The sequence below is a fragment of the Channa argus genome, chromosome 5, assembly GCF_033026475.1.
Source record: "Channa argus isolate prfri chromosome 5, Channa argus male v1.0, whole genome shotgun sequence".
Classification (NCBI taxonomy): Eukaryota; Metazoa; Chordata; class Actinopteri; order Anabantiformes; family Channidae; genus Channa; species Channa argus.
In genome coordinates this window covers 27,699,028-27,718,894 of record NC_090201.1, presented here as the reverse complement: position 1 = coordinate 27,718,894, position 19,867 = coordinate 27,699,028, and the positions used below count along the sequence as shown (strand labels likewise).

Here is a 19,867-nt window from a genome sequence, read left to right as displayed (position 1 = left end):
GATGCCACGGGAACTTTATATACACATAAAACTTCGTTAAGTTTAGGGAAAACAACTTCAGCATAACGTTAAGTTAGAGGAAAAATTCAATTAAAACAAAACACTGCAAACAGTGACAACATCACACATGTACTTCCTTATTATAGTAACCACGGTGCCATGTTGTGAAACAAAGTGCACAACATCTTGCACTAGAGTCGAACCCGTCTCCTGTGGATATGTCCTGTGTCTTGTAGTGCTATACACCACCATGTCCACCTCCCTATGTGACTTTTTCACTTCATATTTTACATCGTTGAATTAGGTGTCAAATACTGAAGTGCCAAGCGTTTCTAATTAACTACACTGAAAGTTCCGAGCGTTAGTCACAGATGTGAAGAGGTACTTTCATCATCAGCATTCAAAGTGGCACTTTTTAACAACTCGGGAATAAGAACGGGCTGGGAACTGCTACAATACCTGAGGTTTAGACCTGCGACTCCATATCTCAACAAAATGGGTCCTGTTATCAAAGGACAGCAGTAAAGTAAAGAAAAGGAAAGTAAAAGTTTGCGTCTGGTCCACACATGGGTAAGGAAAGTTCAGCACTTTTCTAAGAAACAGGTCTGTACTGAGCCTGTCTTGTCTGCAGGTGGACAGAGCAGCGCATAACTTATTCCAATCACAGAATGAAGGATCTCTTCTTGTCAGGTGTTAGAAAAAGGCTATGACATGGCTGTCACAGGCTCATCTGAATAAATGATTCATGGCGTCGGGGTGAAAAGCTGCAGAGGCATTGCTCATCACTCAACATGGAAAGGGATGCAATGCTGCAAGGATCAGATCAGGTTTTAAGCGGGGGGGGGGGTTGGTGATGGGAGGAGGTGGGAAGCTTGTGAATGTGTTGACTGAAATTGATGGGTGGAGGTGATACGAATGGCAGTGGCAGTTAATGAGAGAAAGTTTCATAACAAAACACATTCGAGTCCACTAGCTTCCACCTGGAGAAGCCTTGTTTTCTCCGCTTTACAGCGGACTGTTAAAACGTAGAATGAAGATCAGAATACCAGGTCATTGTAAAGGAGTTATCTTCATTTAATATTCATCAGTACATTTTAGATATACAGAGGAAAAGATGTGAAACACAGGCAGGACTGACTCAGGGACAGTAAGTATCCAGGCTGCAGACATTTCCTGAGACCAGGACGGATGCAGCTGTTGGGGATTTTATTAGGCTAATGCTTTAAACTGTCCCCACGTTTCTTCAGTCCAAGTTAATTTAGGATTACTGCACTGTCAGAATGTCAAGGTGGAGCTTAAAGATTTGGGCCTCGGGGACAGAAAAAGGCCTTTGCTACAATCTCCAACACACCCTACTCCGCAAACCTTTACATTTCAGAGCCACGGATGTGCTTTAGGGAACATGCTAACATCAGCAGGCAAACGTGCTCACAGCTATCTGCCTTAGATGCTATCAAGTCATTTAAAGGCTGTGAGAGCTCACAGCTCTGCAAATTGAGAAAACACAAGCAAGTAAAAAAAACAAAAAAAAAACAAACATCAATTTGACGTCGCAGGTGCAGGATTAAGAAACGTGATGCAAAAGCCTAAAATCTGTCTGCCGGAACCAATGTAGACAACTGTCAAGGCAACGTTTCCAGGGGACACTACAAACAGACAGACTTTTAGATTTGTAAATGTATTTTTAGTTGCTCCTGGAGCCATTTCCATTGTGTTATAGCTTTTTGCAGCGCGTTTTGTCATTTGGTTGTGTTGTGACTTTTGCAGCGCGTTTCCTAATGCTGCACCTGTGTTGTCAAATTAATGAAGTTGTTTTTTTTTTTTTAATTATTTGCTTGTGTTTCATCTATTTGCATTTGTTTTCCCGAATTGCAGTGAGGTGAGCTCCTGGGGCTCGAGCTGGGTCAGTGGTTACGTCTTCAAAAGCTGGCAGGCTTAGATCATTATCATGTGAATTTGAGAGCTGCAATGTCATTTGGTTAGGAGTTATGGTTTGGTTTAGGCACGAAACAAGACGGTTAGCGAGAGATCGTGGTTTGGGTTTAAATGCAGAAACATCGACTGTAGTAAAGACAATTATATAAGACTGGACATGAACTGGTGCCATTTCAATGTCTTTTGTTTTTGTCAACCATCCATCATGACCTTATTCCTACAAAGCTGTTGATTTTAAATGTTTTACCACATCTTAACTGTCAGTGGGGTATTAGGTGACCTACTGAACCATAACTATGGGTGTGATAATGACTGATAACGGTCTGTGAACAGATGTGTTCCTAACCAACAGGTACGAGCATTGTACGAGAATTTGCGGCATTCACCAATCGTTAAATTTAAAAGTTACATTTTTTTTCAAAGTGACCAGTGAAATTCATAAGTGGTGCACACAGCATCAAAAAGATCTGGACAACTACGAGTGGAAAACAATTTATTTGAGCTTAGTTCCACTGTAAAACACTTTCATGTGAATGAATTTGAAGTTTGAATATTAAAATTGATTTAAATAGCTAACGGTAAATACACTGTTGTCGTCATGGCTGACGCCATAGTTTCCATGGACTCTAATAGTGGAGTTCAGGGGACATGCAATAGTAAAACCATGGAGCCACGGTTCCCGTTGTGGCTCCTCTGTTACATTAGTCCGGTTTCAGTTTGCTGACCTCTGCCTTAAAGCTCCAGCTGTCACATCCTGCTTCAGCCTAATATTGTGGTTTCAGGACTGAAGATTCTGTTAATAATAAAATCTCGTCTCTTCCTGGGTCCCACGAATAATCATTATAGGACATGACAATATGAAACCCACAGTCAGCAATACCAGCAGCACAAGAACAACATGCCTCTGTTCAGAGTGGGTCACAAAACTGTGATTTATACATAAATCTTTGATGCTGCTAAAAAAAGTAATGGCTGGTTGGTGTTTAATGAGGCATCTCCCGCAGTGAGGCTACTTTTAAATGCTTAAATCTACCTACAACTCAAACATTGGATGATACCAGGGTAATATTCATTTTTACATTTGATGCATATGGCATCAATATGTTAATGAACCGATATTTTGTAAGTTTTATGCAGTGGCGTGTGTGTGTGGTGAAGTTAGATATTTCACCCGTAACCTGGGCTACATTAAGTCTGCTGTCCCACTCCCAGAACTTTCCCGTTCAACAGTAACGCTGTTTACAGACAGAATGAACGATGAGTTGACTTAAGGTTTAGTTTTTATCAGATCAAGAACGGTCTCGTTACACCCGTGTCCTCGTTAACAATTTAAAGACTGTAATTCCCCATCGATTGTCACATTGTGTGATTCTAAACTGTCCGTAGGTGTGAATGGTTGTCTGTCTGTGTTGAGTTTTTGTGTTGGCCCTGAGACAGACTGAGACGTGTCCAGGCTAATGACAGGTGGGACAGACCCCAGGCCCTATGACCCTCACCAGGATGCTAACTGTCGTTAGCATGGAACACAAAGGCTGAAGATGGTAAATATGTTATGAGTTTTGCAGGTCGACCATATGCAGCCTGATTTGATAAAAACCCCTCAATCAACTCCAGGAAATAAACATATCCTTGGTCAAATATAGAAACTAACGTTGGTCAAGTTACCTTCTGTTACTGCTCTATTTGATTTGATCACACACCTAAGTGGTTGATAAGGACAAGCAACAGTGTGAAAGGTTGAAGCAGACTGAGCGTTTCTGAGGGCTGTGGATAAAAAAAGCCTTGTGCTCTATAAGAGAGGAAACAAACAGATTCATCACTCCGCTGCTGCGGGTACAGATTCCTCCTCTGTCTTTCTTATTCTCTAACACACATAAACATGGCGTCCCTCCTCCTCCTCCTCCTCCCGTCTGCTGCTCCGGGTCTCTTACAAACGTTTGCATGCTTCAGAATGCATCAATATGCAGGGTGAAGGAAGAAGGGCCGAGCGTATGAATTTAAATGTCAAGTGCACTTGAGTAGGCAGCTGGCTCTGCAGATTCCTGCTGCACACAGTTCTGTAGTTGCTGATTGGTGTGTGTGTGTGTGTGTGTGTGTGTGTGTGTGTGTGTTGTGGTGGAGTTCACGCTTTTCCGTCTGCTCTCAGTTTGTTACTTCACTGCCTCACTTCCTTATCCTCATTTACTTTTCTCAGACCTTCCTCCCATTTGTGACTCTGCTGGAAGCTGTAGATTGAAGTCAGGTCAGGGATCATCAGCTAGTCACACAACAGCGAGACTGTGGGAAATTACATTTATACAATATACAACAAATGTTTCAACAGCAAATTGTTGATTTATTGGCTCATTCATCAATTATGAATACAATATTATTGCATTATAATTATCGATGTATTCACGTATCATGCATCACTCTAATGTTGCACCTGGTAACAATGGGCGTCATTATTTTAATGACTTTTTAAACTGCTATTTACTTAATTTATCCCTGGTCTGATATTATTCTACTGTACAATATCCGTTCATCCATCATCTTAACTGCTAACATCACCCGACTGTCTCTCCCAGCTGCCGTTGGGCGAGAGGCAGGTTCCACCTTGGACAGGTCTCCAGTCTGTCTCAGGGCCAACACAGAGAGACACACACTCACATTCACACCTACAGGCAATGGGTTTTATTTTCAATTGGACTCTAATGGAATAGAAAGTAACAGAAAACTGATCTCAGAATATCTCAAATATTTCAGTACTTGCTAGTAAAATTATCTAATTACTTTACACCACTGCTCGTGTATCATTCGATTATGTTTTGTAAAATTATAATATGAATCTGCAAAGTAACTACAGTTGTGAGATAAGCTGTAACATTTCCCTGTGAAAAGTAAAAGTTCATGAGGTCATGAAACAGATAAAGAATTAGTGCCTTCAAATGACCTGAATACTTCAGTAAATGTTCTTACTTTCCAATGTTCTTACTTTCATCACATAAAAAAATAATGAAGTTCATCTGTATACAAATCTAACATCGAGCCCAATAACAGCGGCAGCCTCCACACTCTTTACTAATTTTTGTGAGTCACTGCCTTCCAAACACAATTTGTCCAACAAATTTGGGCCGATGGCCACTTTGTTCCGTTAAAAATGAAATGAAAAATCACCCAACACATTTCGATTCTTACGAACACTGAACACAAGCAGCCTTTTCTCAGCATTAGCATCTATACTGCAGTTAATCAAACCTAATAAATATTATGATTTTTTTTTTTACATCCAAGTCTCAATTGGTCTTGTTGCCACTCATATTATTCAGCCAATTGTCGCACACTGTCCGTCATTCAGTTAATCGTAACGCGTGACACCAGCTGAAAGCGCACAAACCTGAGCCGATCCAGTACCTACACTGGTTCTTTCGCTGATGAAACGTCAATAACTGGTTTGAAATGAAGCACTGGCTGTGTACTTATTTAGTTGTTTGTGCCTCTGTCGTCATGGTGCATCTTTTTTTTCTCCCCCATTTGTCCTTGTGTGTGTTGAAATTTGGTTTCAGTGATATGAATCACTTCATGCAGAGGCTCCAGTCAGGGGCCACTTGGCCCATTCAGTTATGGCAACATGTATCAGTCATATACTACGAATGCAGCCAGCCCATAATGGGACCCTAACCGATCCTAGACTGGACCGAATGCAGATCAGTGAAATGTTTGTGACGTAAAACCATGCAGCTGCACCGTCTTTTTGCACCTAAGCAACCTCCATTGAAGCCTGCAAAAATCATCATTTACTCATCTTTCTATTATCTGCCACAGGCATAATCTCCAGGACACACGGTACTACTGCTGTCCTATTGTATATCATGTGTGACGTGTGTAGGTACAGGTTGTGTCTGTGCTGTAACTGTTATTTTTTCACATGCATGATTACGAGTACGATCAAAGACCGGTCTGTCTCTGCAAAGTAAAACCTAAGAAATAGCAGAAGAAAAACACACGCTCCTCTTTCCTTCAGTCTGAGCTGTTGAGGGAAGCTTTTGAGAATTTATAGTATTCTGCACATTAAGTTAAGTACAGAATTGGTTGATATATTTTAAGACGCACCACAGGGATTTTGCTTTCCAGCATCAGCTGCTAAATAGTCTATGTAGTAAACTACCCGATGAATCCAGGTTTAAAGGTTTTGCTAAAAGCTCAGCAAAGACAGGACTGTTAGTTTTTACTGATGTGAGGCAAAGACATCTGCAATAGCTTCTGCTAATGTGGTTAGCAGAAGTGCAAACCCAAGTGCAACACACATTCCAACAATTGGTGGCACGTGATGACCCTCACAGAGTCCCAGCTCCTAATCTTAACCATCACCGCTACCTTGACTTTAACCTAAGCCAAGTTAGTGAGCATGTTCCAGAATGTTTTCTCCAGTTGAAGGTTATAAATATACCTACTCTGCTGCCACCAAGTGTTCCACAGTCTGTACTTGTCCAACATGCAGGACAGGTTCCCCCTACAGGTATTTGTATACTTCCAAAGTCTGGGGATCTGTGTCTAGCTACAGGGAACCAGACTAATTAAAACTTCCTGCAGCTTGTTAAGCTGAATCTCAACATACGTTTGACAGACACAGATCAAACAGTAGTTTCAAAAAATGACAGTATAAAGCCGGATACTAGACAATAAGCTTTCCAGGATGGCAGCTCCTGCAGGATTCATAAATACTAAAAACATTTTACTTACATCATGCACAGCAGTCCTAGGATAACAGCACGATCACAATAAATTACATTTTTACAGTTTTCTCATTAGCTTGGTTTAAAGCAGCAGCACCTCTCGATCTTCAGTCACTGTTACACTGGCTGCCGTTCCAGCAGCACATGATACTTTTACTTTGTTCTTCTGTGCAACAGTCTTTGTTTGTTCGTTTTCCAAGGCAGAGAGAATTATTCTCAATTACTGAACTTGTAGGCTTCCATACAGTGGGCTTCATGCACATGTGACAGCACAAGATCCAAGTTAAGTCAGGGAGAGCAAGTTGACATCGTAGCATCCATCCACCTGTTTAACAAAAATACAGGATTTTTGTTTTTTTCTGCTGGTGTCTTCAGTTATCTGGGCACTTTTCAGAACATACTAGATCCACATCATCAACGGCAGGAAGTTACAATGAAAAGCAACGACCACATCAACGCAGCTGTTTGTTAAAACAGCTTAATTCACTCAGCAATAATACGATGATAAATTCTGAACATATAACACGACATAGCTCAGGAAGTAATAACTAACTTGTTACTTTGACCCAGTAAAGTCAGAGCTAACTGCTCCCGGCCACAGCAGCTCCTGTTCAGCATCAAGCTGTGAGGAAGCAGTGGATCAGCAGTGATCTGTGTTTTAGACTCACATCAAATCGTCCGATGGAGGCTGTCGTCTGGCTGCTCTGCATCACCTCAGTCAGAGCCCACATTTGTTGGATGCTGGAGGATACAGTCTGGGGGTCTGGGAGGCCCTGAGAGACGTACAGGGAAACATTCAACCCAACACACTATAAAATGTTATAAAACAGTTCTAATTGTTCAGTCTTTAACCCTTAATTTAACATAAACTCATCAGTTTTAACCTATGTAAATGTCATTTTCCAGTGTTAAGGTCATAACCACAAAAGGTGACATTTTATGAGCTAAAATAAATCTCTTCAGCTTTTTGACAATTTGCTGGAAAATCCTTTTTTTATTTTTATAATTACTTATTTAGGGGATGGCAACGGCTCATTTGGTACAGCGGCCAAGTGGGAACCGTATGGACACCCCCTAGCCATATGTCCAAGTGTTCCTAGGCAAGACACTGAACTGGCCAACACCAGCTGTTCAGGTTGCATAAGCCAGCGCAAATCTGAGCCCCGGTTCCAAGCCCAGGAAAAGTTGGGAAGGGTTGCATCAGGAAGGGCACCTGGTGTGAAGCCTGTGCCAAATCAATCTGTGGACCAGATGATCCAGTGTGGCCACTGTAATTTACAGGATGAGCCAAAGGAGGGGAATTTATTTTTCTTTCAAAATTAAAATTGATTGTTTGATGAATTAAATTAGCCAATTTCAGAGACATGCTTTTAACTGGATAAAAATGCATAAAAGCATACAACAATGGGAGGGGACATTGTGATTTATGATTTATATATTTGAGAATTACTGGCATCGACTGTACACAAGAACATAAACTCCTCGTTTTCCTAGATGTTACCTAACTATAAAAACATGCGTACCTCCAGATCAGGGTGCTTGTCAACCACGGTCAGGTCAGACAGCCAATCAGAGACCTCCTTCTCTGGGTCCTGGGTGGGTAAAAAAGTTATTGTTGCCATCACTGTGCTGTCAACCTGTACAGAATCTTTCAGCTGTCTATGGTTTTGTGGCCTCCAACAATAATGTTCTTGTTCAGAACAGTGCAGCTGTAGCCAAAACAGGAAGCAGCTGTTTTTTTCCGATTGAAAAAGTAAAAATGAGCAACAGGCAGACACAGTCAGAGCAGTTGGTGAACACAGTGGAGCATTTAGCAGCTAAAGAGCAGAAACGTCCCTCAGGAGCAGGAGGAGACCGAACACACAAAAAAAAATGAGCTATTGCAGGTTAAATTCAGGAAATATTGTGCTGACAGAATTCGGCCGACTAAAGCTTTACATAACATCATTGTTTTCACTCAGGTGGTACCGAACGAGTCCGCCATGACAATGGCTGTGCTGGTGACTGGTGACAGGGTGCGGCTGGGACTGACGCACACTGTGAATGAAACATCAAAGCTTGTGGAGCAACAGAATAACTGCTGCCACTCTCATTTGCTTTCAGACCTCATTAAGTACATTATTCTAAAGTACATTTCTGAATAAGAAAGCCAAACAAACCGGTTCCATATAAGGATATAGCTTGATCTCCTGGAGGCTGAAGGTCAGCCAGGCAGAGGACGGCTGCCTCAGGATCAGTCGCACACACACCACATGAGCTGGCTCCACTCGCATCTAGAAGGCACAAGATAAATCATGTCTTCATGTCAAATAAATAAAAATAATGATCCTTTTAGTTTGCTGAACCTGAAAAAAAAAGACATGAACAAACTTTTTAGTTTGGGTTTTTATTAGCTTTGGTTCATCACACAGGGAATTACTGCAGTAATACTGTAGAATACACTCAGCATCCCCCTAAGGCTAAATGTGACAAACACTAACCCATAAACAGTGAATCCAAATCACTTACATGATCATGATTACCCTTTAAACTATGTGGGCCTCAGAGCTCCATCTGAAGTAAACAAAAATTAAATCACTATCCACCATCTGGCTCTGTTTGCAGAGGGAATAAACCAGAAATAAATAGAGGCAATGCAAAACAGCTCAGTTTGTATTGTCTGCATATATCAACATTACAACTCTTGTCAGTGGTGGAGCCCCCCCCCCCAGGCTCAAACTCATTTTGTCAGTCGCATCACTGCTCATTTTTAGTCATAGTAGACAGAGCAGCTCAGGAGAACAGCAGGACAGACTGTAAAGTTTTGCTAAATGAGACTCAAAATGTTGCTTTAAATAATAACGGTAATGGAAACAAAGAAATGTGAGCGGTGAGACTCGTTTTAGCAGCAGTGTGTGAGGATGGATGCACAAGTTAAAGGCACCAGTCAGCTGAAGGACTACGTTGCTGTTTAAGCCATTCTTTGAATATTCATGCCCCTGATGTTTAAAAATGTTGATTTGAAGTATGATTCTGCAAATGTTCCACTTCACTGGAACATCCTGTACACATTACAAATTAATGTGCTAATGTATATTAAAGTTTCAGACCGGACAAGGACAAAAGGTGTATATGCTAAAGTTTGTGTCATTAGAACAGTTTGATTGTGCAAATTCTAAAAATCAATACAAATGTGAGAAACAGCCACATTTGAAACATGACTGAAATATTTTCTTCCTACCTCAACATTCATTTATCCTGAACGGAGAGGTGACTGTGTTTTGTGTGTTGAAGCTGAATAGCCCTCTGCTACTTATTTGGCCACGGTGCAATAGAAAAAACCCGTGGTAAGAGTGAAGGGCTATTTTCCTCTGAGAGCCATTTGTAGTGGAAATCGGAAGATTTTACAGTAGCAGATTTCATGTCAAGAGAAAAAATATGCTTTTGTATTGTATATTGGGGACTTAGTGGCTCAATGGTAGAGCGTTAAGTTGGGATAAAGAAGGCCAGAGGTTCGAATCCCACCCCACCAGGTGCGGTGCCGCCCCAGCCACCTTGGTGCTGGTCCTGAGCCTGGATAAAACACTCTATTACTGAGTGTATGTGAATGTTGGTCAGGAGGGAACTGCTATTAATACAGCAGATGAATGTGAAAACAAAGTCTGCGCATGCAATGTTCTGCAAAGTGAAGCTGACAACATCAAGAACTTAAATTCAAATGCTCGGAGACAAGTTTCAGCATACATCTGCTGGATCAGCCCTGCTTGTGTTGTTCCAGGAGAGGAACGTTGCACACGCTCCAGCGTACCTGGGTCCTGTGAATGGAGAAGTAGTCTTGGGAGCCTCGCTCAGTGTGGGGGTTCTCCATCAGAGGCAGGTCTCTCAGGACAGTGCACCACTTAGCAGAGACTTCTTGTCCGGGGGTTCTTCTCAATAAGCGCACAGTCACGTAGGCTGTGTAGTAGTTCTTAAAGGTGATTTCCTCAATCTGAAAGTCACAAAGCGACCGCGTATAATAAATGTTATAAAAGTCAAGTGGAGAACATGCAACATCAGCGTTTAACTAGGAAAATGTAGATGTGCGATTTAGGTGGGCAGACATCCACTCATTCATTACAAATACAGGTCAGGAAACATAACCTGCTTCAGAATAATAATAATGAGCTTTTTAGCATTTGACCCAGTTTCAAATGAGGTTATAGGCTGTCAGTACGTATGAACTTCAGCTGTGAGGTGACCTGCTGGGTGAAATGAAACTCATTAAAACAAACTGAAACAAGCCTCCAGTCCATTAAGGGTCTTAAGCTGTTGCTTGTAGAAACACTGAATTGGCCAGATTGCTGTATTAACATTAAAACCTAAAGTCAGAAGTATCAAAGCTGGGTACAGACCAATTCTACCAGCATCTACTTGCTCCAGGCAGATGTCTTTGAAGCTTCGGGCTAACGAGGAGCCACTCTGCATAAAAATGTTTTTTAAAAAGGACTAAATGCTAAAAAGTAGGTCAGTGTACAAACTGTTGGAAGACAGAAATCCAGCTTATATTTAAACAAATGTTGTCTATTTGTGTGTGTGTGTGCGCGCGTGTGTGTGTGTGTGTGTGTGCTTTCTGCTTAATTGGACCAAGCTGCTGGGAGACAACAGGAAACATGGATGGTGAATAAAATTAGGACTGAGGGGAAACAGTGTTTTGAGAATTCATTTAACTGCATGCTGAGGGCCAATAAATTTAAACTGAAGAGATCACACACGTTTCCTTAGTGATGTTGCAGTGTACTTAATAGTACTTAATAGTAGCTTTAATAGTAGTTATTTCTTGTAATGCATTAGTTAAAGGTTGTGTGGACAATGTATTATCTGCAGAGAAACCAATGAGGACTGTCCACTTTGTTTTAGTGCTGACTACTAGTCCAATTCAGGAAGAAGAAACCCGTCAATCAGTTTGGTATATCGTATTGTTAATAAGAGTTGTGTCAATACTTGTCTCAATTGTCACAATTATGTGATCAACCTATCTATGGACATGACATGATGTAATTTATTAAACATTTCCATCTCTCTCTCTTTGTCTGGCCAACCTGTACAAATCCACCTCTCCCTCTTTAGTGTCCAACCTAACATACAAGTCCTCATATGCTCTTTGTTTGGCCTTTGCCACCTCTACCTTCACCTTACGCTGTATCTCCCTGTCCTCCTGTCTACTCTCTTCAGTCCTCTGTGTCCCACTTCTTCTTAGCTAACCTCTTTCTCTGTATACACTCCTGAACTTCCTCGTTCCACCACCAAGTCTCCTTGTCCTCTTTCCTCTTTCCAGATGACACACCGAGTACCCTCCTACCTGTCTCCCTGATCAAATTAGCTGTAGTAGTCCAGTCATCTGGAAGCACCTCCAAACCACCCAGAGTCTGTCTCAGCTCCTCCCTGAAAACTACACAACATTCTTCCTTTTTCAACTTCCACCACTTCGTCCTCTGCTCTGCCTTTGTCATCTTCATCTTCCTCACCACCAGCATCATTTTACACACCACCATCCTGTGTTGTCTGGCTACACTCTCCCCTACCAATACTTTACAGTCACTGATCTCTTTCAGATTACAACGTCTACACAAGATGTCGTCCACCTGAGTGCTTCTCCCTCCGCTCTTATATGTCACCCTATGTTCCTGCCTCTTCTGGAAGAAAGTGTTCACTAAAGCCATTTCCATCCTCTTTGCAAAGTCTACCACCATCTGACCTTCTGCGTTCCAGTCTCACTCCAGAATTTCTCCTTCTTTTCTAACTCACATCCTACCTGTGGTTCATAACCACTAACAAAATTGAACATCACCCCTTCAATTTCCAGCTTCAGACTCATCAACCTGTCTGATACTCTTTTCACCTATAGAACATTCCTCACCAACTCCTCTTTCAGGATAACTCCTACTCCATGTCTCTTCCTATCTGACCCGTGGTAGAACAACTTGAACCTTGCTCCTGAGCTTCTAGCCTTGCTACCTTTCCACCTGGTCTCCTGGACACACAGTATGTCCACCTTCCTTCTCTGCATCAAGTCGATCAACTCTCTATCCTTCCCTGTCATGGTCCCAACATTCAAAGTCCCTACTGTCAGTCCTACATTCTTAGCTTTCCTCTTCTCTCTCTGCCTACGAACACACTTTGCTCCTCTCCTTCTTCATCCTCGATCAACAGTAGTCCAATTTCCACTGGTACCCTGTAGGTCAACAGCACCGGTGGTGGTCGTTGTTAACCAGGGCCGCGGCCGATCCGGTATGGGGGGATTAGGTGTGGAAGTCATGATACGCCGGTTTAATTTGTCATGTGTTTTGTCGGATGCCCTTCCTGACACAACCCTCTGCATCTATCCAGACTTAAGACTGGCACAAGAAGACACTGGCTTGTGTCCCCTTCTGGTTGCATTAGTCGAAAACAAGCCATTATATAATAAAGCAGTAAATGTAACTGGAGACCAGATACTGTACATTACTTAAAATCAGCAGCTTTCCTTACACTGATAGGTTTTCCAAAGGGGAGGCTGACATCTACAACACAAACACCGGACTGGACTGCGTCTGTTTTGTTGTCTCCGATCTGCAGGTAGACTGGAGGTTTGACCGTGCAGGTCACCGGCTTGATGTCATCAGTGCTGCCACTCATTGTCTGCAAATAGTTTCACAATTTAATTTGAACCAAGTACATGAGTTTAGATAATCAGGTAAAAAAAAAAAAATTCAGTTTCCTCTCCACTGGGGATTGTATAAGTATTGTCACTCGTCGAGTTCTTCAACACAAACAAATGGCAAAAGAAGTTAGAAATCTTTTGTGCAAAGGTTTGACACGTCAACACAACAATAAATATACAAGGATTTTCTCGTCATAAGAAATAATAATTTAATGTTGACTCTAAACTCTACAATACACTACATGAATCCTGTGTCAGACAAAATAGCACAAGTTGCCACACATCAGGAAACATGTTTCATTTACTATGCAATGCAGAAGTTCAGTTTGTGCTTCACTATGCACAATGATGCATATGCAGAGATGTGTTTCTCTTGAAGATGAAAGCTTCTCTGACCTCTCTCTGTCACCTTACATCCAGGTGTTATACAGATCCAAGAGATGGTTTTGAATGTTTCTGGAGCTATATATTGTCCAATATATATGTATTTTGTGGAAACCTTAGGCCTTCAGATCTGAAAATAAGTGCTGAGAAAAGGAAAAGACATTTGGTGATCAGCTAATACATTTTTAAAATGACCAAAAATTGCATTTTAAAAAAAGCACAATTTCTCAAAGAGGAATTTTAGGATTAATAAAAATAAAGGTAAATGGTGATTTAGAAAACAAGGTAATAAATTATTCCAATTGTCAAAGTGTTAAATAAGGGATCATCTGACTTTTGGTTAAATTTTTTTACATTTTTTTTTTATTTGTCCTTTCGTTTTATCCCATGACTTCAGGGTCACCACAGCGGATCATTGCCCGCATGTTGATTTGGCACAGTTTTTACGCCGGATACCCTTCCTGAGGGACTTTTGGTTACATATTTATTCATTTATTAAGACTCTATGATTCCTATAACTTTCATATAACAGGGTTGCAGCAGTACAAGCCCAAAGAAATGATCCACTGCAAAAAAGGTTCTGCATTTAAAATCCAAAAGTATATACTTTAGTATGAAAAGTAAAAGGAGCTTTTGTGACTGATAAATGATCATTATTAGACCAATATCATTGCATAAGTAGAATTTAAATACAGTAGGTGATGAAGCTCATTATTACCTTTCTCTAATGTTTTTTGGGGAGAAAGATTAGTTACATTGTAGACATTTACTGTTTGAAAGATGCTACATAAATAAAGTTTTGATTTAATTAAATGTTATTAATATTAATGGCTTTATTTCTATAGCACCTTTCAGAACAATATTTCAGAACGTATACAAACAATTAAAACAATAGATACAAATTGACAATAATGAGATGACAAGATAGTAAAATGCACATACTAATAAAAAGCAGATAATAAAAGAATCCAAAACACATCGGAAAAGAACCATACAGTGAGGAGTGGAAGCATATCCAATGGGTTTTAGTGTGATTTTTAAAAACTGGAAGACTGTTCCGCAGGAGGGGAGCGCGATGAGAAGGCCCTTCCACCCGACAGACGTGGTGACTGAGCGGATGGGTTGAAAGGGCCTGATGGACACTGTACGCTGGTGCCACGTTGTCTCATACTGTAAATCAACACGCAACTGACCATTGACCACAGCTGTCAGATAAATATGATGCAGTGAAGACTGCAATAGCCATCTGCTTCTGAAAGTTCCTCGGTACAGGAGCTGACACCAGGCGCTGCGGCCAGCATAGCTGACCGGTCGCCTCCGTTAGCACCATGGACAGCGACGCCGCAGGAGCAGACAGGAACCCGCGGACAGAACGGCAACGCCGACACTGTTGATGTTCGCTTTTCTTTTAGTGACGGAGACGTTAGCACCGAGGCTAATACCGCAGAAAGTGGAGCTAGGTTAGCACAACCGCTAGCTAACAGATCAGTCGGCATTACTAGCGGTTTGAGGCTCTAACCAGGACTTCAAATGACTGTGTCGGTTCAGTACTTACCTTAAATTGTCGGTAAGAAGTCACAGTTTGTAAAACAAAAAACAAAAAAGAAAACGGCACAGATTATTGAGAGTGAACGCTTTGGCGTGTAGCAGATGTTAGCATGCTAAAGAGAGCAAAGATCTGCGTGAGGTCCTGACTGTCACCAAGGAGACAGTCTTAAAGGGCTCGCGGCGCTCTGAGCCGCCGCCATGTTGATACGGGGAAATACGGGGACAAACGCGAAAAAACGGACGTAGGCTCCTAACTAACTAAAGGCTACTAGACACGGAGAGTTAGAGTCGCATTGGCTGCTTCTACGGAGACCGTGAGAGGCAAGGCAGGAAAACAGGTCAGGGATGATAATAAAAGTTACTAATACGTGCTTTTCATTTATTTTCAGTTTTCGGGGGCAACCAGCTACTTTTCAAGCTCCTCCAGCTCAAACAAAGCCACTACTTAATTAAAATGTTACGCAGTAAATGAAACTATTGCGTCAGCACGTAGGGTGACACCTGAACGTCAGGTCCCCCGCTCCCAAACCATCTCGTATGGGACTCCGTCCATGCGCACATGCGGATCTTTCAGCACACAGACGTTGAAGTAGGAGTCATTCAGTTTTTAGTTTCATTATAAACGATAAATGACTTTTTCACCTAGCTGGTAGAATATTGTTATTTCAGTAATGCGTTTTTATTGCCCGAAGTAACTGATAAATGTATTTTAATTGGAGAATCCAGCCCCGCTTTGTGTTATTACAGAAGGAGGCAGCAGAGGGCAGACTTCCTCCACGGATTTGCGCGTGTGTGAGGGCGACGTTAAAATTTAAAGGCCTCTTCTCTACCGAGGTCATCGCCTCATTCACATCTCCACATCCTGCTGAAAACATCCCATCTCCCAGTGAATGATATACGTTCATCCCCACCAGGCACAATCTCCCGTCAAAATGAGATTCAGGTGTGCAGCTCTGGTATCAGGGTGAGACAGCACGCCATGGCTTTATCAGTCAGCTGCAGGAATCAGGTGTTATTTCTCCGCGGCCTTGTAATGATATTCCTGCAAAACCGAAACAAGATTTCCAGAATGTTTCGTATCGGTTGTGAACAGGACGCTCCACTTTACTGCATGTTGCTCTTCGTGGCGTTTGGACACTTTGGGATGTTTAATAACCCAGAAGAAAATTACTTCACATCTATTAACATTGTATACTGACAGTCACTTGGAGGTAAAGTCAGAATATTTTACACATGCAGAGAACAGGAGGACAGAAAGACACAGCGAACTGTAGGACAAAGGTCATCAAATATAGTTTCTGATTTGTGTGTAACATATGTTTCATTTAGATCCAGGTTTGATAAAAGACGCGATTAAGGTCCTGCAAGCAGAACAAGCTTAGACTAGATTCAGAGATCCACGGACCCCTAATGTGAAAGATCACATAAAGTAGCTGCATGTACAGTCTCTTCCATCTCAGCTGTGGAAGCTTGTAACTCTTTTTCTAGGTTTTTTCCTAGGTAAATGATGTTATTGGCTTGGATTATTACATTGTGCAGCCAGCAAAGTAACTTCAACTGTCAGAAAAATGGCAGTTCAAGTATCTCAGGATGTACTTAAATAAATACGCTTTGTTGCTTTAACGTCCACAACTCACTGGAGTCCACTACAGCAAACAATGACATGTCTTAAGGGCAGTTTATGATCTTTGACAAAAGATACAACAGTTATTACAAATGAAATCTTGCACTGAGAATGTGACAATAATTACAACCCAATTATATTTGTTTCAAGCCTCCACACAAAGTAACACTTTTGTAAACATTTAATTTTATTACTTTATTATTTATTTTAAATGGTGAAACTGTGATGTTACACTATCAGCGAAGTGAAGTCTGTCCCTCAGTGTGTCCTCTTCGTCACCATCACTCTCACTCTAAAACCTCACACTCTCCCTTCCTCTCCCCCTCGAGATGCAGTACAATGGCGTGTATTCATCCATTGTGCTTATTGTGTTTGAAGCGAGGGGAGTGAGGCTTTCCAAGGCCCCCAGATCAGTCGGTGTAGGAAGTTGGCACCATGTGTCCCCCTGCAAAAACAATCCCTTTCTCCCAGATGGTCTGCACAGGCAGGCGTGCTGCTGCACGGGCTTAGAGGAGGCAGCGGGAGAGAGAGGGGGACGAATGGAGGGAGGGGGACACACAGAGGGAGAGAGGAAAACTCCTACTCCATCCAAGTAGCAATGTCCAGTGGGTTTTATCTCTGAAACCCATACCCCTGGCATTCACTGTGTCTGCCTCGCTGTCTAACTCTTTGTTGTGTCCATCCCTCCTTTCATCCTTCCTTTCTTGCCTTTCTTCGTTTCTTCTTCTACCAGTCGGTCTGTCCGTCTGTCGGTCTGCCAGTTGTCGCTGCCGTCTGTCTGCTTTCCCAACGATAGTTGTTCTTTTAAGTCAGACAAACCAGGATGACAATTGAGGAGAAGTTAAAAAAACCCTACTCTTCCTCTGTCCTTTCTGAACCCATCTTTCCTGCTAGATAAAGTGGCTCGGGGACCAGGGATGGTGGGGAATCTTTGGGCCCAGTCCATGAGCTTTCTTGCGTAAGAGCAACATTCAGGTGTTGCTCTTACATAACAAACGTGCAACTGCTGTTTCACCCTCTGAGCAACAACAAATGACCTCAAGAGTTAAAGGAGGCAGGAGGGAGAGAAGATTTGTCATGATGGGGGGATTTGTCATTAGAGGGAGACACTTTCCAATCTGCTAAAATGTGAAAAATAATTCCAAATAATTTCTAATTAAAGCCTTGAGCCATGCATGGAGCCAATTAGTGCAGAGAAAGCTCCAACTCTAAGGAGTCTGAGGAAATGTGGGCTGGCTTCTCTAAAAACAGCTCGGTTCCCAAGTTTCCAGTGTTTTTATTTCAAAGTAGTTTAGGTGATAAAACTTTATCTAAGTGAAAGAACAAAAACACGGTGATGAAATCCAATGCAAATGCATATAAAGTGGAAAAACAACAATCTTTAAATTTGTACAGTGAGATAAAAATAAATTTTATAAATGGAGTGAAATAAAAAGTTCTCGCTAAACAGGAAAATGGAGAAGAACAATTTTTTAAAATAAAGGGATTGAAAGATAATTGTGTGAAATCCAGATTCCCTGATGTGGCAATGACGCAAATACACAATTTGACTTTGACTGTAATTTCTGCATAAATTGGCAATTAGGTCACTAATAATGACACTAACCCCCCCCCCCCCCCCCCCCCCTTTTTTTTCCTGACAAATTGTTTAGACCAATGTGTTGCAGCCTCGAATGACTGTTACTACTTAACAATGATCTAACTTCACTGAGAGGACATACAGCAGGACAGCATCTGTACATCTGTTTGACTTTGAAGGCGTTTTTGGCAAACAGTTAATGTTCTGAGGCATCCAAATGTCTGTCCCAGTAAATCTGCAAATAATTAGTTAATTAAGTTTAGGGATTTAGAAACAAAACAAGATGTAAAAGAAAGCACAGATGTATCAGGCACCAACAGTATCAGAAGATCAGTACATCAAACTTTATTCACTGAGAGACAGCTGCTTCATCACAGAAACTCTTCTTCTTTTCCTATCGGCTGCTCCCTTTCAGGGGTCACCACAGCGAATCATGTGTCTCCATCTAACCCTGTCCTCCGCATCCTCTTCTCTCCATCCATAAATCTCCTCTTTGAGGCTGCACTCGCCTCTTCACCTCTTTTCCACACTCTCCGTTGTTCGGAACCGTTGACCCTAAGTACTTAAAGCCCTGCACCTTCTTCACCTCTGCTCCCTGTAACCTCACTGTTCCACCTGGGTCCCTCTCATTGACACACACATGTATTCTGTCTTGCTGCGGCTAAGCTTCATTCCTCTGTTTTCCAGAGCAGACCTCCACCTCTCTAGGTTTTCCTCCACCTGCTCCCTGCTCTCACTACAAATAACAATGTCATCTGCAAACATCATAGTCCAGGGAGATTCTTGTCTAACCTCATCTGTCAGTCTGTCCATCACCAGAGCAAACAAGAAGGGGCTCAGAGCTGATCCTTGATGCAGACCCACCTCCACCTTGAACTGTCACACCTACAGCACCTCACCACTGTCTTACAGCTCTCATACATGTCCTGCACCACTCTAACATACTTCTCTGGCGCTCCAGACGTCCTCATACAATACCACAGCTCCTCTCTCTGCACCCTGTCATACGCTTTTTCTAAATCTACAAAGACACAATGCAACTCACTATGACCTTCTTTGTACTTCTCCATCACTACCTCAAAGCAAATATTGCATCTGTTGGACTCTTGTTGGCACGGTAGACATTAAGACATTAATTAGACAGCAGTATACAGTGGACAGCAACACAATTCTTTTGGCACCATGAGTTTTGTGATAAACAAATTGCATCACCAGGAAGAAAGCACAGATCCATGCAGTTTAATGCAGCACAGAACCCGGTTGTTAATGTTACATCCTGGAATCAGATTCAGTTTCGTTCTGACGTGCTGCAATGTACACACAGTCCCACCAGAGGAGTGGGTGGTTGATAACACAAGGAGTCAGTGTGGAGGTGGATTGTATGTTTTATGGATGTGCATGATAACATTAATACGTCTTGCAGA

General features: G+C 41.9%; 1 protein-coding gene across 2 annotated transcripts; it reads right to left on the bottom strand.

The window, feature by feature from the left end:
* Positions 1-841: 841 nt before the first annotated feature.
* On the bottom strand, positions 842-15,561 carry nicn1 (nicolin 1). Of its 2 annotated transcripts, XM_067505377.1 has the most exons (8): positions 15,248-15,561; positions 13,705-13,835; positions 13,137-13,286; positions 10,438-10,617; positions 8,810-8,923; positions 8,174-8,242; positions 7,319-7,423; positions 842-6,975 (listed from the first exon to the last, which is right to left on the bottom strand). In XM_067505377.1, exons 3-8 carry the CDS (start codon positions 13,281-13,283, stop codon positions 6,934-6,936), a joined length of 657 nt encoding a protein of 218 aa, XP_067361478.1. In that variant the 5' UTR covers positions 13,284-13,286; positions 13,705-13,835; positions 15,248-15,561; the 3' UTR covers positions 842-6,933. The 2 variants fall into 2 exon arrangements, with proteins under 2 accessions (XP_067361478.1, XP_067361477.1); XM_067505376.1 differs by lacking the exon at positions 13,705-13,835 and having other exon boundaries at positions 15,248-15,560.
* Between the last annotated feature and the right edge of the window lie 4,306 nt (positions 15,562-19,867).